This window comes from Leptonychotes weddellii, chromosome 13, assembly GCF_054177405.1.
Source record: "Leptonychotes weddellii isolate Sample4059 chromosome 13, ASM5417740v2, whole genome shotgun sequence".
NCBI lineage: Eukaryota > Metazoa > Chordata > Mammalia > Carnivora > Phocidae > Leptonychotes > Leptonychotes weddellii.
In genome coordinates, this window is record NC_138381.1 from 2335593 (window position 1) to 2360173 (window position 24581).

The window sequence follows — 24581 nt, forward strand, 5'->3', positions numbered from 1 at the left end:
AACATTTAGAGTATAAGAGAGCATGTCTAGTGAAATACAGTCCCTAACATGCAATAAATTTCACAATATTCAAGTTCAGTAAAAATTACTGGTGCTTGATACCAAGATACAATGACTACTTGAAATTCATATTGTGCTCTTCCACACTTCTGTGCCTGGGCATGCAATGGCAATGGGTATGCAGAGGAAGTGAATTTTACTGAACACAACTCTGGTCTAGAAGTCAGAAGATCCAGATTCTAGTTCTACCATGAGTACAAACTAGTTGTATAACCTAAAAGCAACATTGTAACTCTTTCTAGAGCCTAGTTTTTACATCTGTACAAACGAGGAATACAGAGAGGTTTTGGAATGACTATTTTTAAGCTCCTATACAGCTCTAAAAGTTTGTATGACCATATGGTACTATACCACCAACAGTGCTTCCTTAATATGCAGACTAAATGACTTGGTACAGTCGTTTTAATGCATTCTAATACTTTCCTAAGTGACAGTCTTAGTCTAAATGACATATTGTGTTTTAAGTAACTAGGCTGAACTAGACCAGCTCATCTCCCAATGAAGTCAAATATTTTTAACTAATCTATGCTAAAAACCCTGTCATGTTTTTATCAAAATCTGTCCCCCAAAGGTTATTAAAGTCACGCTTTTCTACAGAACCCCAAGGAGCTCAGAGTCTGAAAGAGACAGACACAAATATAAATAATAATGAAGTTAAGCATGAAAATATTTACAATATTTTACATTTTACAATTTGAAGCCACCCTATGAATCATTTCCCTCATGTATCTCATTCAGCCTAGACCAAAGAAGAGTTCTGCTTCCACTAATTCGGTCCAAGTTTTGATTCACAGGCATCTGTGAAATCAACAAGTAAAATGTACCCCATTTTAACCTTGGAAAATGTCTGGAGTATTAGGACTGTAGTTGAACTCAACTAAGGGCTTACAAACTTCAAGTCAAGAAACCCACAGGTGTTTAATTTGATTAATGGCAAACTGAAAAAACTGGTAATTTGAAGGTAACTCTCAAGCATGAAGGATAATTCTAGGGCCACTAAATAAATGTTGAATTTGTCCTGACTTTCAGAGATTTTTCTGCATTTCAGGTATAGCACAAACCATTGAGAACCTACAGATTATAGTAAAGATTAAATACACATTAAGAAAAACCATCTGTTGCTTTGCTTTATGAGCTACCAAAAAGTGGACAAGTACATCAAAGTATTCTAACCTCCCATGGGAGCGTTGATCAGTTTCTTGGCTTTGAACAACTAATACCGCTAAGAATCATAGTTCCTTGGAAGCCTAGTAGATCTTAGACATAAAATCATCAGAGAATGATACTTTGGGGAGGATGACCTTCTACTTGCTGTCTGTTTTGGAGTTTTCCACTTCTTCTATAGTCAATTATGATAAGTACATTATTCTAGAAAAGGTCCATTTCATCTAAATTTTCAAATGTGTTAGCTATTTGAACTATAGCTAACACATTTAGCTGTATTCTATTATGCTTTCACTGAACTATAATCAAAGATTGTGTCCTGCACAATGTCTACTTTGGAAAATTTAAAGTTCTATATCCTAGGATTTGATCAACTTTCTGTCTCATGTATATTTAAAAGAGTATGTACTATAGAGTAAAAGATTCTACAAAGCTATAAAATAACCCTTTTTATATGTGTACTTCAAATTCTCTTTTAGTTTCACTGTTTAGTTAAATTGATTGAATTGAGGATCTTTCACTATACTTTACAATTTGAATATTTCTCTTTTCTTCTAATTGTTCTTGGTTTATATATTTTATGCAATGCTCCTAAATAAAGATTCATGATTGTTGATCATCTTATTAGCAGATTATAATTTATATTAACCTAAAATATCTCCCTTTATACCATTTAACCTTAACTTATTCAGTTATACTTTAATGTTAATTTTGTTCATAGACTGGATTATCTTGCCTAAGACATAATGAAATACAGGAACTGCACAAAAATAAAAGTTTTAGCACAGAATTTAATGAAGTTTCTTTAATTTTGTTTGGCACTTACAAAATATTTTTCTGAAGATCCTCATAAGCAGTATTTTCTTTTAACAAAATCGTACTTTACCTTGATTATAACACTGAGCCTAAAAAAAAACCTTAAAAGCTGGCAATTTTTCTTTTCGGTCCAAAGATTAAAGTAGCCATACAATAATCTGTTACATACTACATAGAGATCTTAATATAAAAATAACAAAAGGCACTGTGTATTTCACATAAAGAACACTTTGATAGTTCTGTTGAGGCAGAAATTTTTCTTCAATGAGAACTTACATACTAATACCTTCACTTGTATACATCATTTTTTCCTTAACCAAGAACACAATTTGAGCAGTAGTTTAGACAGAACTAGGATTTTCATTTTGATTGTGGAACATTCTAGGCCATAAAGCAAAAATGCCAAACAAAAACTTCATTAACACCATGCTTAAAACTATGTAGACCGTAATATTTATATAATCCTTGCATGGTACAAAGGGGAAGAGAATCTTACCTACGTCAGTTATGAGAATCGGCTCTTGCAAAGGAATATCGGGGACTGGAACGTTGGCCTTGCCGACTCGAACCTTTGCAGGTTTACGCTGGTGCCTCATCTTTCTTAACTCCGTGTGTTTAAAGTGAGAAGCAATGTGAGTCTTCCTATGGCCTGAGGTTCGAAACTTTTTGTCACAGTGAGGACAAGCAAAAGGTCTGACCCCTAATAAAAATAAAAAGACACTGTAGAATTATTTCAAGAAAATACATCTCAACAACTAATGCCAACATAAAATTCCAGTACTTTAATACTGATTTGAATATTCATCATTTCATGCTTATAATTTCAGGGATATTATAAATTCGACTTCTTTTCCCTTGTTGGCATACAGTGCATATTTAGATGCAATAAGAGCATTTTAAGTAAAAAAGAACATTTGTTAACTTTGCAGTGTAAAATATTTAAACCTTAAAATATTTAAACATTCAGTCCTTAAGAATACTAGAGTGTGTGAGACTGCTCTCTCTCTCAAACCATCGTCTGCATACTGGAATAACAGCGCCTGCCTCCAGGCTGGTTGCCGGGAGCGAACGCACTCAGGTCGAAATAGCACTTAGCAGCTCTGAGCATTTAGCAAAGGAGCAGTGAACAGTAGTTGTTATTAGTTGTAAGTAATGCTGCTGCTGATGATGATAACGACAGTGATAATTTCCTCTTAACAATTCTCCACTATCAATTCGCTTTCCTGAAGGAAATTTCCTTCACTTACAGTTTCACTGGTAAATGAAACTGGAGAGTCCTAAGAAGGGCATATAACAAATCTGACTCATTTTAGTGTTTTCAAACCCTCATCCACATGGTCAGCTCGGCCCAGGAACCCCAGGTTCGTAGGGGAAGTTACTGCTAAATGGGTACGGGGTTTCTTCCAGGAGGGAGGGGCGATAAAAATGTTGAAAATAGATAGTTGGGTGGGTTGCACAATTTCTGAATAAAGTGAATTCTGAATTCACTTGAAGAGTAAATTTTATGATCTGTGAATTATATCTCAATAAAACTATTATAAAATTACTGCCTCAATACGAGCATTTTCATGCCTTGATACTGATTACAAAATATCCGAAAGGTAGAGTAGGTGTTCGGTTTTCCCTCGCTGCCCAAGCCTCAGCACAAATGCCCCACCTGAGGCGTCTCTTGCACAGAAAGGCCCGCCTCCTCTACCTCCAAGCGTGGCTGCTCTCGAGCACCGTCTCTTGGCTCTTCCCTAAGTGGGACTGCTTACTGCCTCCCTCATTAAGCCATCAGCTCCCTGAGAATCAAAGTCCCATTGGCTCTCTCTCTACCAGCATACACACACCCGGAGCCTCGCCTCTAGACGGTAATCACAAGTACTTAAGAAAAGAACGAAACATGAGCCCTCGAAGTGTTCCGCGACTGTCCGCAGACCATGCGACCCCGTGTTCCCAGAGGACCCCCGTGGCACCTGTGTGCAAGCGGATGTGTACTTTGAGGCTCCCCGAGGTGGAGAAGCTCTTCATGCAGTACTGGCACTTGAAGGCCTTAATGCCCGAGTGTGTTTTGATGTGAGCGGTCAGGGTGCTCTTCACAGCGAAGGCCCGGAAACACTGCGGACACTTGAAGGGCTTCTCGTGGGTGTGAATGCGGATGTGGCGCACCAGGTCGCTAGGCTTCCGGAACTCCTTCGTGCAGTAAGGACACACATGCCACCGGACGCCATTCTCCTCACGGATTGAACCTGCAGCCAAATGAAAAACACCAACAGCCCAGCTATGATACCAAATATGAAGGCACTTGAATGTCTTTCTAGGGCTAGATTAAAACCATATACCATACCTATAAAAAGCTATATACGTTTTGCCACAGCAGAAGATAGATGATCAATTATGAAAAAAGTTGACATTTCCATGATCACTGAAATTATTGAAGACTGTGATTTAATCTTGCAGAAAATCTGGACAGTCCCATGAGAACACAGATCATAGTCTGTGAGAGGTAAGAGCGCTAAGTGGACAGGTAATATAAAGCAACAGTTGGGAGGAGCAAACTCAGTCCACTGTAAATGTGAATAAAAGCAATGTGAGCAAATAACTCCAAAATTAACTCAAAGAATACTAAGACAAGGAAAGAAGTTGGAATAAGCATTGTTTGAATCTATCTGATGTCATGAATAAAATGTAATACACGTGCAAATAATTAGATGGTGAATTTTCATGCTGTAAAAAGGCACTCAAATAGTTACGACAAAGAAATAGTACATATGACATATACTAGTTCATGATCAAATATAAAAGACTCTTTTGTAACTTTAAATATTATTATTCAACTTTCAATCAGGTTTAAAACTATTCCTATCAGAAGAAAAATCACAAGCCGAATTTATGGAAATATAATAAATGATTTCTAAATTACAAAAATTTTAAAAACAAAATTCAGCAGGATCACTTTTTATCTTTCATAATTTTTTATTAGATTTACTCATCTGTAGTTAAATAGACATCTACAATGAGGTAAAGAACCCAGTTGAAATTACACAGATTTTGGCCAAGTTAATGAAATTCATCAGAAAATATTAACTGTTTATTTAACTGTGTCTGTACAGACATAGCTTTATTGGGGGAAAATCTTTTATTTGGTTCTCTATTATTAGTAAATGCAAGGAATTTTCCTTATGTTAAGTGAATCTATAAGGAAAGAAAATACTTTCCTGAATACAATGCTCTTTTCAAGACTAATTAACATAGGAAATGAGGTTAGGTAAAAGAATAAAAAAGAGCATTTTTTGAAAACAGTCACACAATGGAAACCAGGACAAACCACAGGGAAAAAAGTAGGAAATAAGGGAAGTGGCTTTAAAAAGGAGAGAGAGACATTTATTTTATGGTGATATTGTTCATATTACAGAAGTCTGAAATTTAAGACCGTTTAATACCAACAGATAAAAATTAAGTCATAAAAGTGTAATAATTATCTAATGGTCTTATGACAAATCAGAAAAGCAAGGTATAAAAAGGTGGGGGAACTATAGTACCTATTAGCTAAACTTGGGAAATCCCCACCCCATCAGGTTTTTTCCGGGCAAAAATGAAAACTTTATCTTTAATTACCCACGATGACATAACATAAAACTGTCACCAGGCTCTAATTATTTTTGGGAATGGACTGGAACAGAAATTAGACTAGCAGCCCTGCAGATGTCTCCAAATGTGGCCCCCATATGTTTTGTTTGGCCCACGCACTATTAGAAAAAAAATTAAATCCAGATATTCGACCCTTTGACAAACTGAAAGATTTGGAAACCCATATCTGCATTCCTACACGGCAAATTTCCCTGGTGCTAGGCAACTGCCTTTTTCTTCCAACATATTAATATATTTAAAAGGAAAAACATATATGAGAATCATCTTCAAGATGAAAAGGCAATTACTAAAATTTAACATCTAGTCTTAACTTTTAAAAAACTGTCTAAAAACAGGAGGAGCTGAATAAACATATCTCATACAACATCTGACTTAATAGGAAAGTAATAAAATCAGTCCCATTACAATCAGGAAAAAGTCCACTATTGCTGCATTGAATTTATTGTATTCTAATGATACAAGCCAATGAAATTGGATAAGATACAGAAATATACAGTATAAACTATAAGGAAAAGGTAAAATCATTATTTACAAATGATATGAGTATATGCCTTTATTTTTTTTTTTTAAGATTTTATTTATTTATTCATGACAGACAGAGAGAGAGAGAGAGGCAGAGGGAGGAGCAGGGAGCCTGATGCGGGACTCGATCCCAGGACTCTGGGATCATGATCTGAGCTGAAGGCAGATGCTTAACCATCTGAGCCACCCCAGGTGCCCGATTATATGCCTTTAAAAACCTAAAACTAAGAAATAGGCCCACATTTTAATACCCGGAAATCAGCATCATTCATATCTAACAAAATCCAGAAGAAAGTTTTGAACTACTATTAAAATATGAAAAAAATATAAAGAAAAGATCTGAATAAATGGAAATACACACCCTATTCTTGGTACAAAGACTAAAAGTTATAAAGACATCAATTCTCACTGGTTAAATCACTTATTTACAAATACCAATAGAATTTTTTTAAAAACTAGGGCTCTGGAACTTTAGCAGACAATTCTAAAGTACACATGAAAAAGTAAGTATGTGACAATCGTCAAAAATACCCTTTGAAAACAGTGTAACTGGGGAGGACTAGGCCTGCTAGTTACGAAGGCATACCACAGAGCTACCAGAACACATGAATAAAAAGATTCATGCCCAGAACACAGTCCAGACAAGACCCATATAGAGCTGTGGGTATAAAGAATGGTATGGTGGCATGGTGTTTGGACAGAGGGGTCTGTCTGCAAACAAAAAATAAAACTGAGTCAAAGATTTAGTTTAAAATACGAAAGTAGGAAAGTGCTAGATAAAAGAGGTTACTTCCCATAAGGTCAGTATCAAAGTCTAAGTATTATACAAGTCCAAAATTGTGGCACACTGACAAATTTGGCTATGGAGATACATAACATTTCTCCCTTTTAACTCAAAAAGACAAATTAGAAGAGAATATACGCTCTCAAAATACTGTCATCTTTAATATATTACAGCAAATAAAAGTCAACAGTCAGCCAAAAAGAATAATGCAGGTGACTCTTTAACATGAAAAGCTGCTCAACCTTTGACTTCTTTTAAGAGAAATGAAATTAAAACTACAATAAGAAACCATTTTTAACCTATCGATGAGTACAAGGGATCCCTAGATTTGGATAACAACCTGTTCAAAAGGCTATGAGCAAACAGGCACTCCACACAGTGTTGTCGGGAACATAAATGGACACAACTGCACGGGAGGAAAATCAGCAATATTTACCACAATTTTTTAAGTACGCATGATTTTTTTTTCCTTTTTATCAAGCACATTAGTGATACAAATAATGAAATCTGAATAAGATCTGTGGACCGGATCAATTTTCACACCCTGATGTTGGTAACTGTCCTATGATCGTCTAAGATGGTATAGCTTGGCCTTAGGAAATACACACTAAAGTATTTAGAGTCAAAGGGATTTTATATAAATTTATTATTGTTTGTATTAGCAAAAGACTGCAAATAACCTAAATAATTACTTATCCATATAAGGGAACAATCCCTAGACATTTCATAAAAGATACCAGGTAGCAAAAAAGTAAACTGCAAAAAATATATACATATACAGTATGCCCCCCATCCTGCTAAAAACCAATAGATACATAATATATAATAACATGCCCTTGATCATTTAAAAAACACAGAGAGCCCAGTAGCTGCCCAGGCCCTGGGGAGGGGTACATGGAGGACAAGGATGAACAGGGGATTGTCCACCATACACGGTTTTAGATCTTTTGAATTATGTGACATGAGCCAGTTTCACCTATTTAAAAAAATAATTTTAAAATATATGTATTCCTTCAAGCAGTCGGTTACCATGTATCAGGCACTATTCTACACGGCTTGCATGGATTTTCTCATTCAATTCTCTCCCATTTATTCTGTCACTACCGCACTTCAAAGATGACAAAGCTGACATTTTATTTTGTTAAAATATTTTATTTTTAAGTCATCTCTACACCCAACATGGGTCTCGAGCTCACAATCCCAAGATCAAGAGTCGCAGGTTCCACTGTCTGAGCCAGCCAGGCTCCCCTAAAGCTGACATTTTAAAGGTTAGCTAACTTGCCCAAGGTCAGGTGCCAGTTAATGGAAAAGTCAAGGCACATACTGAAGTCTGTAATTCTAGACTCTGAGTATAATTTTCTCAGAAACATCTGTCCTCCGGCTCTACTTCAAGGAGAGCATTTACGGTGCCCCAGGTACCAATACAGGCATACTCCTGCCTTGAAGGGACTCAGGTATGCAGACAGAGCCACACACGTGCTGAGACAGGGACCCACATTTGTGTACATGGGCCGACACCGTGTGGATTCATCCCATAGGGTAAGAACACTCAAAAACGCCTGCATTCGAGGGGCGCCTAGATGGCTCAGTTGGAAGAGCATGCGACTCTTGATCTCAGGGCTGTGAGTTTGAGCCCCACATTAGGTGAAGAAGTTACTAAATAAATAAATAAAATCTTAACCAAAAAACAAAAGTCTGCATTGGAAAGACAGCAGGGCCTGGACTGAGGTACTTTTACCAGGCAAAGAAGAAGCAAGAGCCAGGTATGAAGTTCTGGAAATGTAAAGTTCACAGTGGCCAGAGTGTGAGATGTCAGGTGGGGACGAGCAAGAGTTAGAGCTTGAGGCGGACAGGGTAAGATGCTGGAAAACCTTCGCCCCATGAGAGATTTGCGGCAGGAGGAAAACAAATGTATCTGAGACATGTCCTCCTCATTCTTCAGTCAGACTCCACACAAGAGCAGCTACTGGGGAGACAGCCAGCTCCGTCTTTAGCGTCAGCTGTGGCCGTGGTGGAGAATGAGGGTGACAAAGGGACAGGGACCCAGCCCTGCAGGTGGGAGGCAGGACTGAGTGACAGGAAGACACCTGTGGACTGTTCGGTGGGACCAGAGAGCACCCACTGTGCTCAGAGAACTCTAAGTTCAGCAGTAGGGACGGACAGAAAGGCTCTTCTGGGGCCACATCCAAGTGCTGGCTCAGACACCAGACACAGCGTCCTGGCTGATTCCCAGCAACTAAAGATTTCCCCAGACGCCACAGGTGCGTGCAGAAGCTCCAGCCCAGGGGACAGACAGCGACAGTCATAGAACGTTGTCCTGCTTTCAAGCAGCAAAACATCAAGTTAAATATAAATACTCAGACCTAACTCCTGTTCAACAGCAACTAATGAAGAAGACACTCATATCCTGGGATTCAGGTTCAGACGCTGGATCTCCAAAGAGAGAGACCTTCGAATGAAGTAAAGCAGCCCAAGTCTTCCCTTACTCCTTGTCACAGAATATTTCACTACATGGCCCAAGTCCGGGTGTGGTGGCTGTTGTTGGCATTCTGTCAGCAGTGGACAGAAACCCTGAGGAGGAGGTCTGCACCTCTGAATCCTCAAGGCCACGGACTCAGCTGGTGGGTCACGGTGTGATGCACAGAGCAGAGGAGGCTGCAGGAATACTCGAACGAGAGCTCGCTGCGGGAACCGTGCATTCCAAAGTGGAGGAGTCGAGCTGCCGCATCTTACAAACCCATCAGTGTGCGCACTCGGCAGTCACACGTCCGCGCCTTCAAGTGGGTGGCCCTTGCACGGCCAGTGAGGGGGTTTACGGGCCACAGATCACCAGATCCTGTACAGGAAGGAGCCGTGCGACCACTCACTTGAAATCATACACAAGCCGAGACACTCTGTTGACAAATGAGCCTAGTGGAACTTGGTGTCAAGTCCCACAGTCGCCTGCGTTTATCAGCACTGGTCGGGAGCATGCTGTTGACTTCCTGGCCAGATTCTCTAAGCCGGAAATGGAGTGGGGTAGCACTGGTAGCTGGCGGGACGAAATGAAGAACGGGGAGGGACAACTGCAGGCACTGCAACAAGGGGCGCCGGTGTCAGGTCGAGGCTCCCAACTCATGACGGTGAGGGCATCTCCCCAAACATCATGGATTTTCAGGACCACTTCGCATTTTGAAACTGCCTACAGTGCTCTGGGAGCAGCAAAAGCTAACAGAGGCCATCGTGCCAGCTGTTACGAAAAACTGACTTCTGATGAACTGAGTTTGGAAACGAGGGTGAAGGTGAAGCCACATCTGTAGAGACTACAAGACAGCTGACGTCACCGCTGGGCACGCTCCAGTCTCCCCAGTGTGACGCTGGCTTCTGCGGCTGAGCCTCAGTCGGACGCTGAGCGCAGGGGCGGGGGGGGGTGGTACACGCTTTAGGCAAGTGCAGGTGGCAATACGGCTCTCTACAGGTTTCCAGAAGCTCTTCCAGCATCTCACGGCACTCCCTTCTCAGACGGCATTTCAAAAGCCACTGCTCTGAGATAGGACAGGAACTCGAGTAACGCCCGCGTTCGTTCTTCTCGGCGGAGATCCGAGTTCTCCGAAACCGTTGCTCGATAGGAGAAGTTCTCGCTGTTGAACCAACATGTCCTTCATGTCCCAGTGGCTGCCCTGGGTCACGGGCATCTGGGGCCTTCTGGTGCAAAAGCAAGGAGCAGAACCGCTTCCCTGCTTTCTAGATTTGTCTAGGAGCCTTTTCACTGAGAACATTCTGAATAGAATATGAGATCCATCAGAGCTTTCACCACCTGAGAATGGTGACCAGTCCTCAGGAAGCAGCCATGATCAGTTCCGTACTTAGGAGATAGCTGGAATGCTGGTTGTTAACAGTAAACACCCAGCAGAAAGAAAGCAAGCATTCGGTGAGGGATCCCCTAACTGCCGCTCGTGGAGAAGCTTAAAATCTTCTCAGAAAACCTGAATTGGCGCAAGATGAAGAAAGGCAAGCATGTGCAGCAGAAAGAAGGCAAGCTACTGGTGTGCCAGTGGGAACCCACAAAGCTTTTTGCAACAGAATGAGAAACAGTGTGTCGGTTCCAAAGTTTGTCTGGCCTGCTCGCAGACACTCTTACCAGCTCTCACTGTCCCTCGCAAAGGGACACTCTCAGAAGGGGGCTCCCACTTTCCTCCACTCCATGATTCCTTGCCCGTTCATCCCATCCACCCCAGAGCACTCACTTCAAAGCTGAAGCACAAGACTTCCAGCAGTTCGTGCCCTTTACCAACCCGACTGCGGGCAAAGGTAAGGCACAGGACTCCTTGTTGACACTACATATGGTCCTGCCCCTGATTCATGCAATTCTGGCGTGCTGCTCTGTGGACAAGCAGCCAGCCTGCTGCTTCAGAGAGGAGTTCCTTCGCCTTCCCGCAAATAGTTGGTGGAACAAGCTGAAGTCAGAGCAAGCAAGGCGCAGAAGACGTTACCAAGGAACAGTCCAATATCCAGACCCTACTGCACAGAGGATGCACTCTATCACCCGCTCAAAGCTGGTACAGCTCCAGGGAGGCAAAGACGGACCAGTGGGGTCCATTGATTTTGTTCCTACATACAGCATCCCTGCGTGGTTCCCACAACTTCAGAACGCGCCTGTGACCGGACAGACTCATGCAGTGCAGGCTTCACCTGCAGGTGCAGTGACCCTGGAAGGGAGCCCAAAGTGTTGGGTCTTCAGAAAGAACACCTACCCTCCCAGGTAGCTCCAGTAATAATTCAGAAGTTTTGGAAAGCGCTCCAGAAGCCTGACACTAAAGGTCTTTAAAATGACTCAAAGGTGTCCCTCTGTCACGGCTGTTCTCCCTATGCCCGCCAGGGAGCTCAGTTAATCATTTATAAAGAAGGAATTTTTCTGTGCCATTCACACAGATCTTTTTAACCCTGCTTTGAGCTTCCTGCAGGATATGCATGATGACTTTTTATAAAATGGGCTTGATTCTCCCCAAATACAGATAAGTGACAGGAGAAGTTGCTTACATGTCAACTCAAATTGTTGCATATAAAAATGCTGTAGAAGTATGAGGGGAATACAATAACCAAAAGTAATGTTTTCTAGATAGCATTTCTTTAAATTGTTTTAACACCAGTATACATTCTATAAAACAGAATGGTTTTAAAATTTAACTGATTTAAAAGTAAGTACTGGTGTTATCCATTTTTTAATAAAAAAGTGTATTTTATTAAGTGAAATTGAAAAAAAGAATATTGGCCAAGCAAATTAAAAAATGTGTCATAAAGAAAAAATACAGGAAAAGAAGAGGGAGAGGGAAGGGAAAGAGAGAGAAACTAGAGTAACATGGAGGCCCAGATGGAAGACATGGTTTGCTTCCAATCAATTACTGTGATTTACCACCTCAGAGATTAAAATAGAAAAACATATGATCGTAACAAAAGAGAAAGGAAAGGCATTTGATAATATTCAACATAAGGAAGAAAACAAAAAACCTCCTTGGTAAACCAACAATGGAAGGCAGCCTCCCAAATCTGAGAGGTTCCATGAAAAGCCAAGAGTAAAAAGCCAAATTCAACTGTGAAACATTAAAACCATCCCCCGTTCAAAGTTAAGATGGAAGTGGACCACTCTCCATACCTCTACACAACACTGTGGCGTCAGCCCAAGCCAATGTACCAAGAAGAGGAAAACTGTCATTATTTATACACAATATACTATCTGCATGGAAAACCCAACACAATCTCCAGACAAAGTGCTACAATTAACAACAGAAGTTAATTGGTTGCTGGATTCATAATCAATATACAAAAGCCAATTATCTTTCTATATACCTATAACAAAAACTGCAACATAAAAATAGTTTACAATGACAAAAGGATAAGGTGAAAGAATAAATCTGAGAAGACTTCCAAGAGCTTTATGTAAAAAAGACACCAAGAGGAAGAGAAATACGTTCAGGGACATAAAAAACACTGTATTTTAAAGATACCAATTTTGTCAAACCAAAGACCAAGATAATACAAAAGAGAATGAAAAATAAAGACCCACCCTACAGATTTTAAGAGCTATATTAAATAATGGAGACAGCATATCGATCTCCCCATAGACAAACAGAAGGGTGGGGCACAACTGAAAACCCAGAGTTTAGACACACACAGAGACGGAAACCAGATCTCTAACAAACCTGGTATCACATATCAGAGAAGAGACAGATTTTCCAATACATGGTGCTAGACAACTAGTTACCACACAGGAATAAATAAGATTTCAATCCCACCTCTTAGATGTAAAAATAAAGTCCAAATAAATTAATGAATTAAATGTGAAAGGCAAAGTTCTAATACTTTTGTTAGAACACATGGGAGAATTCAGGGGCGCCTGGATGGCTCAGTCGGTTAAGCGTCCGACTCTTGATCTCAGCTCAGGTCTTGATCTCAGGGTCGTGAGTTCAAGTCCTATCACTTAGTTAAAACAAAACAAATACAGGAGAATTCAATGTAGGTAAGGAGAAATTTCTTACACGAAACACAGAACACACAAACTATAAATAGAAAGACTGAAGAAATAGAACAGAAAGGCAACCATAGCACAGAACAATAATGAAATTCATAATGATGATTCTAAATCATCAAGAAAAGGCTAAGTCATGAAGAACATGCTCTGGTCTAAGAAGATAAAATCCTTCTGACCTTTAGAAAGATTTTCATACAAAACAGCTATACCATCAAGACAACTGCATTAAAAGTAAAAATTTCTATTCATCTATTCATCAAAAGACATCTTAACGAGAGTGAAAAGAGAAGCTCTTTCTGGAAAAGGTATTTGAAACACATAAATGACAAAGAAATAAGATCTAGACTATATACAGAACTTCAACAAATCAGTAAGAAAAAGACAGGATCTGTGTGGAGACAGTAAATGACCTTTCAGGCCCCTCCTGAAGTCTCAGAGGTGTTACAGGGGATCCTTCAGTTGTGCTCTTGTAACCTTGGGCGGTGTTTTCTATGCGTGACTACAACCAAATATACCCTTATCTAAACGTTCAATTTGCATAAAATGTTAGTTATATATCAACAGAATTTAATGCTAGGAATTTCTTAAATAATTGTTAATATAGAAAAACACACAAAATGAAATTGTTACAATGATCCTTGGATCAGAATGCTCTCCTGCCTCATGGGACTCTCACTCAGCACTCATGTGCTTCCCTCCATTCCAATGAGTACTTGGTTCTTGTCCCTCCAACTCAGTGAAGCTCTTACTTTCTCACTGTGGCCCACCGACTTCTCCTATCTCAAACTCAAGGCACATCTTTAACTCACAATACGCCTCTGTGGCCTCTCACCCTTGTCTCTGCTGTGCGTTGCCCACGCACTGACCCTGTGCCGCACCATAAACACCTTGGAGCTAGCTGTCCTTCCTAATACTTCATACCCAGTGTGTTATATTTACTACTAATGCATACTCAGCTCCAAACCAGACTACCACTAAAAAAAATTAAAGGCCTTAAGTAAAAATAATATTTATATTTAATTATTAATGACAATTCAAAACAAAACCTAAAGAAAACCTCATAAATTCTATCAAAGAATTGTACACAAATGAGATAAATTATGGAATTTTCAAACTTAATCCAATGATGCCCAAATGAATATGTGTCTTTTTAAAGTTTTCTATACTGTATTATATAAAAGCACGAAATAATACAAAATAACAAGTAATTTACCTGAACTATGAATACAGAAACCTTTATTCACAATATAGACCCTCTAAAGAGAAAGAAAAGCAAAAATGGAAAGAAAATATCAGTCTCTTGAATTATTCAAAGTAGGTATAAAAGTCCAAACCTGTTCCTGCACTTCATTTTTAGAAAAAGTACAAGGGTTGCAAAGGTCCTTACCAAGAATGATATACTTAATTCTCTTGCAGTGATTAAGGTCATGATTTATCAGAGCCCCAGGCACTTACAGGTCACCAGCAGCAGAGTAAGAAAGCAGGAGGAGAGCTGGTACAGAGACCTAGAGCCAACACTCAAGGGGTAATCAACACCGCTTCCAAGGCCGATGACCCAGAGCCCATGGACGGCACCCTGGAGCCCATGCACGGCAGCAGGCCACGAGGATGCCGGCCTATCACTGCACAGAACAGGAGTCAAGTTTGGGCTACGTTTTCCCAGTCATACTCTGGCCTAAAAAGGTAAAATCTCTGTGGCCTTAAGAAAGAGTTCCACACAGAATAGGTATACCATTGTCATCCTTTAAGGAGTAAGTCACCAGCTTTCCAAAACACCTTTCCTTGTGATTTCTAGAGAGCCAATATTTTACCGCAATAAATTTCAAACTTCGTGAAGTTTTAATAATGATTTATATGTCACAAGCTATACGATAAATATAAAAGCATTTGTTAAATTTTGAATCAATACACAAAATATCTCTTAAAATAACAAAACAAATTCGACTAAAACCTTCTCACTAAACTAAGGAAGCCGAATAGTGACAGCTTAAATGGGAGAGTGTGTGCAACTTGGGACATGAAATCAAGGTGAATTCAAAGCTGCTAAGAAGAGCTTATGTTCACAGTCTCCTCAGGGCGCCAAACGGTCCTCAACTCCCCTTGCACAGCTAGTTCCAGAAACCGTCACTACATTAAACGTGTCCTGCTCCCTGAAAAGCTTTAATCAGAAGAAATATCTTACTACAGAAACGCATCCCCAGTAATTCTATCATGACAAGCGAGGGACGACTAAGAAAAAAAAAATGCTGGCTCTCAACTTGTACTGAGGATCACATTTGATCTAAAATTCACTAGAATTGCATAAACTTGCTCAGTAGTCTGTGCATGTATTTAATTTCTTCAGGCATTTCAAAAATAAACTGACATAACCTCTGCAAACTCTAAAATCAGAATATTCCATATTAAAATCATGGGTACGTTAACAGTAACCGCGTTTTGAAACCACCATCTATGCTCAGGGCACAAGACAAAGTGCAGCGGACCAGGATGGAGCGTGCCTAACCCTAACCTAACCCCTAACCCTAACCCTATCCCCTAATCCCTAGCCCCTAACCCTAACCCTAGAAGGCTGCATATCGGGAATAAAAACATGTGGAAAGGATGCTTTTCCCCTTCTTTCCTCTCTGGACACCAGGAATCCCCAGATGATAAACCGCTTCGATTCCATCATCCCGTGTTTCACTCGGGGATGAGGGAGCAGATCAAGGGGAAAACGGGAGTAGAACTGCCATGTTCTGTGGGCAGAAACAAGCATCTCACAACCACATGTTGACACTGGGAAGAGACATGCTCAGAAGAAGCGTTCACAGAGATGAGAATGGTCATCATTCCATGCTTTGCAGCAAGAAAGCATTCGCTCCCCAGGACACCTGGGAGAAGCAGAATAGTCAGTCCCTAAGAAAACATTTCTAGAGAAACGCTCTTGCCCAAAACACAGAAACTGATTTCATTCGGGAAAGATGTAGTGGTGCCTGGCCCCACGCAAGAGGCCCATAGGGTATTCAGAGACGAAGAGAACGTAGTGGGCCATACGGTGCACACGAGGGACTGTAGGGTCAGAAACATTCCAAGTGCAGCGAGCACCGAGAAGAGGAAGGGCAGGGCCCAGAGTCTCCTCCAGGTGCTGCCCTTGTTCTATGACCACAGGAGCTCTCCGAGACAGGGGGAGACAAGGGGAGAAGGAAGATGCTCCGGCACAGAAAGCCTGTGGGAAGGATGGTCCTTGAGATGCATGCCTGTTCGGACACCGTGGGAGCCCGGCCTCCCTTACGTCAGGAGACGGCAGTGTGGTGGCGAAGGAAGGGACAAAAATGGCCAGAACGACCCAGGGATGAGCCCGGGGGACTGTCAGGAGGAGACACCGACCACAGGGAGAGAAAGGCGGCCCAAAGTGTACGATGGTCGAGGTTTTTAAATATCAAACAAATAGGTTGATACTATTAGAACATTCAACAAACATCTCGCCCTCAAAAGAAAAAATAAGCAATATGCCCTCCAAAACGTGTAAACCTTAAAGCATATTAAAATTACCAGGTAGAAATGGTGATTTCTTCTTTATAATTTTTTTTTCTTTTTTATCCAACTTCTCTGGGCTTTCTTGATCTTTTCCCTGCTCTGCCTCTGTGGAGTGGGTCTGCTCACTCGAAGCGTGAGGAGCATCCGGATTCTGAACCTGCACCGAGGGCGTCCTGGCATGGCTGGTGTCGTGAGCGTGTGCTGCAGCTGGAATTGAAGACAGCCCACTGTTTTCTAAGGCTTGCTGAGACAGAACAGAACTAACAGGTTAGGAGGTGGGAGGCCCAAATCTGCCTGCCAAAATCAATTACAGAGATGCAATAAGGCTTTGCCCACAGAACCCTAATTCTGCCCTACTAGCTATAAAAATCTGCACTGCCAACCATCATTTATAAGCTAGACTTCCAACTCTTTGAAGTTGAAATGTCCCTTCTGAAAACTGACAGCTCACCTCCACCCAAAATACGGTATGGTAAATTAAAAGGACTTGGAATTAATTAATTTGACGTTCAGAAATTTTACCTGAGACCTCTCTGGTTATCTCTAAACAATCTGGGAATCACTGTGTTAAGTTACAGTGGGTTCACCCTTAAGACCTCAGCTGTCATGCACCCCGAGATTCTTTACACCAACTGGTCACCCCAAAGGTACAGGTAGGTGACAGGTTAGTTTTTATACCTGGTCACTAAATCAGGAGGAGAAGGCAGGCCAGATCTGTTTGTAAATGAAAGATCTGAGGCTAAAGCTGGACTGGCGTAGAAAAATCAGAAAAGCGTGCTCTGCCCCATTTTCTTCTCCTCCTCTCCCACAGGGGTGTGGCCCATTCAAACGCTGCTAAGAGAGGTGGCTTGACTTTCTCCAATAGTTACAGGAGATATAAGAAAGTTCTGAAAGGCCTATTCTCAAGTAAATCACTTAGAGAGAAAATTAAGTTTTAAACCTTTTTTTAAATTTATAGATTAATCGGGGGCGCCTGGGTGGCTCAGATGGTTAGGCGTCTGCCTTCGGCTCAGGTCATGATCCCAGGGTCCTGGATCGAGTCCCGCATCGGACTCCCTGCTAGGTGGGGAGCCTGCTTCTCCCTCTGCCTCTGCCTCTGCCTCTCTCTCTCTCTCTGACTCTCATGAATAAATAAATAAAACATTTTAAAAAAAAATTATAGATTAATCATTTAGAATTCTGCACTGCCCATAAGCATATTTTGTTCCAACAGAATGTTTTCAATTAGGATGAATATTTGGACAAGCCCTGCCTATTTATTTTTCAGTAACGGTACCCGGTCTCGGACAAGCACAGACGAGAGCAAGAAGGTGCGCCTCACCTGCAAAATGTCCTGGTTGATGCCCACGGTGATGCTGAGCTGCTGGCCGGGCTGTGGGGGCTGGCTGGACTCCGCCGGCCCCGGCTCTGAGAGCTCCAGCAGCTGCTGGATGACGTCGGTCACAGCCTGGGAATTCTGTTGGCTCGACGCAGACGTGACATGGACTTCCGTCGGCTGGAGAGGTAACGTCTGAAACAGCGTGGCCTGAAACGCAGCAGCATTGTCATTGAAAATGTAAGAAGTACGTTAATTTGTACTTCAATTTAAAAGAAAAAAAAAAAGGAAAGGAATAGGCACATCTTCCTTAGGAGCATTAAAATCTAACAATATCCCAAACACAAATTTTAAATAAAACGCCTCACTGATTTTTCCATTAGGCACAATATGGGCTCTTAAAGGAACATACTTAACGAATGGTCCCACTACACGTTCCAATGATTTCCTGAGTGATCAGCTCAAGGTGGGGGTGTAGGCTCGCAGGCCTTACCTTCCCGCCTGTCCAGTAAAACACAGAAATAAAAGCGTTACAAAATAAAGAAAATAAGAGAGAAACCACTGTGGCCAAGATAATTCAGGAAATTTCTGGAAAAGAGGGGCACTGGAGCATAAATGCTCAGGAAAGCCAGAGCCAAGAACATCCAAGGAGAGAGCACTCTGATTGTCCAGACACGCAGGAGCCTGAAACGCCACGTGGCAGACAGTGGAGGTCAGACGCAGCGTTCTGTGTGATGCGTGAAGGTGCACCCAGGACGCACAACACAGGGCCGGCCTAATGCACGGGGATTCCTGATCAAGAGTTAGGCGAGGAACCATCCTGAGCTGCCAGTATTTTGAGAAAAGAGAACAAAACACAAACCGTAAATGCGAACATAAAGCTCAGGAACCAAACACTAACGAGTTTCCACGCCGGTGTAGGCAGATGCTGACCGCACAAAGCACCACCAAGCCAGCTCACGAGTGCGCGCTCACACATGGTGCGGTGCCCCGCGCTCACGCTCGGCCACGCCCTACCAGCTGCGAGGGAAGAGGTAACAGACCTAGGCGGGGCTCAAGACTCCCACCAGAACCCGAACACGAGTGTGGGAGTGAGTGTCGTCCAATTTTACACAATTTAGTTCCACAGAAGGCCACATCCTCAGGAAAAAATTACCACTGTCCCATCAGATGTGGAGAAATATTATTTTACGATGGTTAACTGATTCTTAAGTCATCACACAGGGATAAAGAATAGTCAATAGTAATCATCAATAGCACTGTAAGATGACCATTTCATAAATTAATGATTGCATTTTGCGTGCTTTCCATTGCTTCAGGTGACAGTTCTTAAATCAGGATCATCTGATACTATTCTGAAGTTTAAAAATATTGATTTTCTTTCACTAATTAAAAAAATAAGAAAGTACCCTTACCTCCTTATAGAAAACTTTCATAGCACCTTTGTGGTACTAAATAATATTCTAAATAATATTCCATTTTAAAGGTCACAATTAAGATGACCAATTTTGGTAAAAGGTTATCCCCCTATCAAGCAGCCTGCTAGACTCACCGTTAAAACGTGAGCGGTCTCTGTGGAGCTTGCTGGATTCTGTGGTCCGCCCATGTGCATCTTGCTGATATGAGTGTTCAAGCTACCTAGACTTTTAAATACACAACTACATTCTGTACAATTATAGGTAGGGCCATTCTTGACCTTAAAGAACAAAAGAGAAAAAACTATTTTTTACAATTAACTATTAGACAAAAATATTTAAATTATAGCAAATCGTAATTTACCATTCCATTAAAAATGGCAAAAACAATCTAACCATTTAACATTACTTTTTCTTTCAAACTGGACAGTCCTAAAATCAATGACCCAACTCTTGCATCAACCTTGCCAGTGTGAAATTAATTGAAATTTCATAGTCTTTTCTATAAATTAGAACAGATTTGGAAGTGAGAAGACATAGTTTCCAGTTATTGTAATTTGGTGAAAATAAGATACCTGACTTACACTCTCAGTGTCTTCAGTGGTTACGCACAGTGTAACACAGGTGTGAGCAACACTCTAACTAAGCCTTTGGTGCGTTACGATATACGTGCTGGGAAGGAGGGCTGCGCACTGCGTAAGCTTCCATCACCAATCCCAATACTCCCTTATCAGCAACTACTTTGGACAACTATGATAAAGCCAACAGGGGACCCTAGAGAGGAGGGAAATGAAGCAGAACCTCTGGGTACACGGAAAGCGTCTCAACTATTCCTTCGCCATTATTCAAGCCCAGCGGTAGTTATTCTTGTAATTACGAAGGCTGGTTGAAAACGGACCGGCCTTCTCTACACATGGATATTCTGTTCCATTTCTAGCACCTTGTTAAGAACTAAATTTAAGGTTCATCACAGGACTGGATAATATTTACAAACCAACCCTTAGAGGTCATTTCTGGAACACGGCCATCTGCCCCACCACAGGTCCCAGGGGCTCTCAGTCTGGGAGCCGGGCAAGCCCCCACCCTCCCAGAGGGGTTTTGTGACCTCAGGAACACCGGCAGGCATCTCAGCGGGCTGCCGGGGGTGGGGCGGTGGGGGGGCATGAGGTCTCTCTGGGTGCCACGCGAGTAAGCGGCCATCCCGAAGCAATCGTCCGCACACAGAGGCAGCTCCCCCAGAATAACTGGAACAGGTCACTTCTACTCTTCTGAGATCTAAAGGAAACCTCACTCCACATTTTCACTGCCTCACTAATATTTATGTGTTCCTCCTCAGGTGTCTGGGTCTTAGAACATAAAACTTAGTTTTAACAAGTAACTCGCATATGGAAGGCTGAATATGTTTATAAACTATGTGAAGGGCGGAGGGTTTTTTTATTTCAGTGATACTTAAGGCATCAAGGAAAAAATGAAAAGATACACATTTGCTTTTAAGAATATGAGTCTTCATTCTGCAAAACAGTTACATAAAATAAAATGATCTGTGATAAAAGTGTGTCACTTAAACATTAATTTATATTCTACAATTAGACTATAAATCAAACACCAAATCAGGAAAGAGCAAAGGTTAACCTGCTTAAGAGAAATGATTCCAAACGTTTTACAAATCAGAATGATCTGCAGACAACAAGAAATGGTGAACAACAGTCTCACTGAAATAGTTCACGTGGAGGGAAATCCACAGACCAGGGCTCTGGCTGATAAAAAACGTGAATGAGGCCATGGGTGAGTTTAGCAATAATGATAGTAATAGGAAAAATACTTTTTTCCTCTCAATTTATTTCTTGTCTTTCAAGTTCTTAGACTTGATAGTGTCTGTGTTTCAAGTTTGCTAAAGGGATGAAATGTTAACGATCAGATCGATGGATTGTAACTAACAAAGGTATTATGATTATCTTCAAACATTTATTCATCAAAGCTACAATAGCGTCCATAAGACCACAGAAAGATAATATTTTATATTTCTCCCATATGTAAGTCAATAGGGTGTCCATATAGAGATACATATATTTGCTTGCTTGCTTGTTTAAAACAAGGTCTGCTCTGCACAAACTCTAAACCTGCATTTTAAAAGTAGAAAAGAATTTCTCAGGCTCACTCATTAACTCCAGAGCCATCTACCACACCCCCATGAGCACCACACGGACCCAAGTTCCATGTTTACCTCTGAGTGAACTCTCTGCACGTGGGACTGGAGATTCCCTTTTTGAGAAAAGGCAGCAGGACAGAAGGCACAGGCATGGGGTTTTTCACCTGTATGCTTAATCATGTGAGTCTGCAATGCCCCCTTCTGGTTAAAAGCTTTCCCACATTCACTACACTTAAATGGCCTTTCACCTAGAGAGGGAGAAAAATGATCAGAATATAATGCCACATGTGTAAGCATCTAATGAATTAAAAGAGAAATACATTACCCCCAAACCCATCTGTCCAGACAGAACATTGCCCTGTACTGTAGACTCATGCATCCAACCGACTACTCAAAAATCTCAAAGTGAAGACCAAGGTCACAGAGCAAAGGACAGAAAAGCCAACATTACCATCCAGTTCTAGCTAGCTCTAACACACATGTTCTTTCCTCTAAGCCATATCATAAATCGCCCAAAAGTGAATGTATCTCATACCTGTGTGTATCCTAATATGCCGAGTTAACTGACTTGGCTTTTGAAATGTCTTTCCACAGTGCGGGCATGAATATGTGAATCCACTCCTGTCAATGTTCCGGTTATAAGACCTTGTACTTGATACCCTAGTATAACACGGGGGGAAAATATTCATGAAGTCGTCTCCTCTGTATTACAATTTCAAAATTAAAATGCTACCAGCAAGTGTGGATGAGTGGTGGTCAGAACATGCTTTAACAAGAAATCAATCACATGTAAGTGTGTGTCTCCACAAACACACAGGTACACACGGACACGCAGTTGTTTGGTAGTGTTCATTACCATAAAATTCATTTTTCCCTATCTAATGAAAAGATAAACTTTGCTTTCTTTTCTTGGAGGGGAGAGGTGAGAATGTCCCTTCTGGACACAGCTCTACCTGTGGTGCTCGGACGTAAAGACGTGTGTGGGTACGATCCCTACACTGCCAAGTCCTGCTTCGTCCTCCAGTCTCCTTGCTCTCAACACCATCCACAGGCTGACGATCTCCCAAGTCCTCCCTCCAGCACCCCTGACACCGATCCTAGACGTCTCCCTCTCCGCCTGACGTCTCTGCGCTCGGCTCCCTGGTGGCTGCGAGCTAGTGTGAACCAAACAGGACTCTGCCCATCCCCCTCCTGCTGCTACCCCACCCAGGAAACAGCAGCTCCCAGTTGGGCAAGGTTAAACCTTAGGAGTTGCTCCAGATTCTCCCTCTCGTCCCTGACTTCAAGTCCATCTTCAAAAGCTACTGGTTTCACTCAAAACACCTCCAAAGACGCTCAGGCCTCCCCACTCTCCAGTCGTCAGACCACCACCGTCCGCTGTGATGGTTCACCGGCCTCCCTTCCTCAACACCACCCCCCACAGCCACCCCACAGGGGAAGTTGGGGCAGACTTCCCACTACCCTTGGGATATAATCCTCATTCCCAGGATGGCCTCCGGAGGCCCTCAGCCCCGCGGCCCACCTGCTTCATACCCAGCGCCAGCAAGCTCCCCTCCACAGTGGGCTCCCAAGCGCCAGCCTCCTTTCTGCTTTCCAGTGCAGAGAAAACTCACTGCAGCTGAGGTGTGGCAACTGCTCTCCCCTTCCCGGCCCGCGTGGCCCTCCTCATTTCAGACACCCTCCTCAGCGTGGCCCGCCTCAACAGCCCGCTCACCAAGCTGCCCACCTTCCTGGCACTGCCCCAGCGCAATCCAGTTTCTTCCCTTCTCCACACAAGCACTATCTGAGAGTGGCACACTGACTCATCTCCCTGATAAACGAGCATTCCACGAGGACGAGGCTGTCTGCCTGGCCCGTCCCTCCATCCCAGAAGGGCCAGAAGCCGGTGCGGCCGACTGCATGCTGACCGCCTGGACACCGTTCGTCATCTCCCCAAAACCCTCGGAGACACACCAAACCTGCCTGTGTTAAAACTTCATCCAAATAAAAACCTAGTGTGATGGGGCACATGCAGCATGCTCGGGGCCCCCAGTAGTGGACAACAGGCAAAGTGGGGGGCGTGGGAGGGGTAAGGCGGCGCTGGCCCCAGGGGGTGTCCACGCCACTAAAACACAGCTCCTCAGAGGGCGACCAAATCCGACAAAGTCTTCACACAGTTTACACACTTTATTAACTGGTGTGGACACTGCTATAGTGGTTGCAGTTGTTACGAGGAAGCATACACACACACGTAACTCCTAAGCTCACTCCCCGAGTGTGACAACTAAGCACGGCTGTCAGCCTACTGACTAAGCGAATAGTATGAGCTCGAAAACCAGGCAATTAGGGTTGAAATCCTTGACGCTTGAAGCCTCCGAGCTGTAAAACCGTGGGAAAGTAACTCGTCCTGTATCTAGAGCTCCTCATCCACAAAGTGGGGAGGTAAGGTCTCCTGGTCTGATAGGGCTGCTTGCAATGATTAAGTTTTATTCACACATGTTTAAATGCACACTAAGCGCAAGCGTCAGGAACACAGAAGTTCTAAACAGGTAGTATAAATAAATCTGTTTGTTATAAAGGGTGCTGATCTGGCCCTTGTGGATCTACCATACACACCTCATTATTTACCTATGAAAACGTTCTGTCAGTACCCCGTCCCACAACTTTTAACACTATAATACTTGCTAAAAATTTCGACTCCTGCAGCCTGATGACTGCTT

At 42.1% G+C, this 24581-nt stretch overlaps 1 protein-coding gene across 5 annotated transcripts in view; it reads right to left on the reverse strand.

Annotated features, from left to right (window-relative positions):
• Window positions 1-24581, reverse strand: part of ZNF236 (zinc finger protein 236) — a 104037-nt gene that overhangs the window by 54409 nt on the left and 25047 nt on the right. For all 5 annotated transcript variants that reach the window (XR_014139525.1, XR_014139526.1, XR_014139527.1 and 2 more), the window contains 7 exons: window positions 22418-22542; window positions 21958-22130; window positions 19871-20014; window positions 18325-18528; window positions 17019-17247; window positions 3999-4271; window positions 2537-2740 (listed from right to left, as the gene is read on the reverse strand). Coding sequence is in view for 2 of the 5 variants with exons in the window: in XM_081800989.1 (XP_081657115.1) it covers window positions 2537-2740; window positions 3999-4271; window positions 17019-17247; window positions 18325-18528; window positions 19871-20014; window positions 21958-22130; window positions 22418-22542 (1352 nt within the window). In the remaining 3 variants the exon portion in view is untranslated. The remainder of the gene's footprint in view (window positions 1-2536; window positions 2741-3998; window positions 4272-17018; window positions 17248-18324; window positions 18529-19870; window positions 20015-21957; window positions 22131-22417; window positions 22543-24581) is intronic.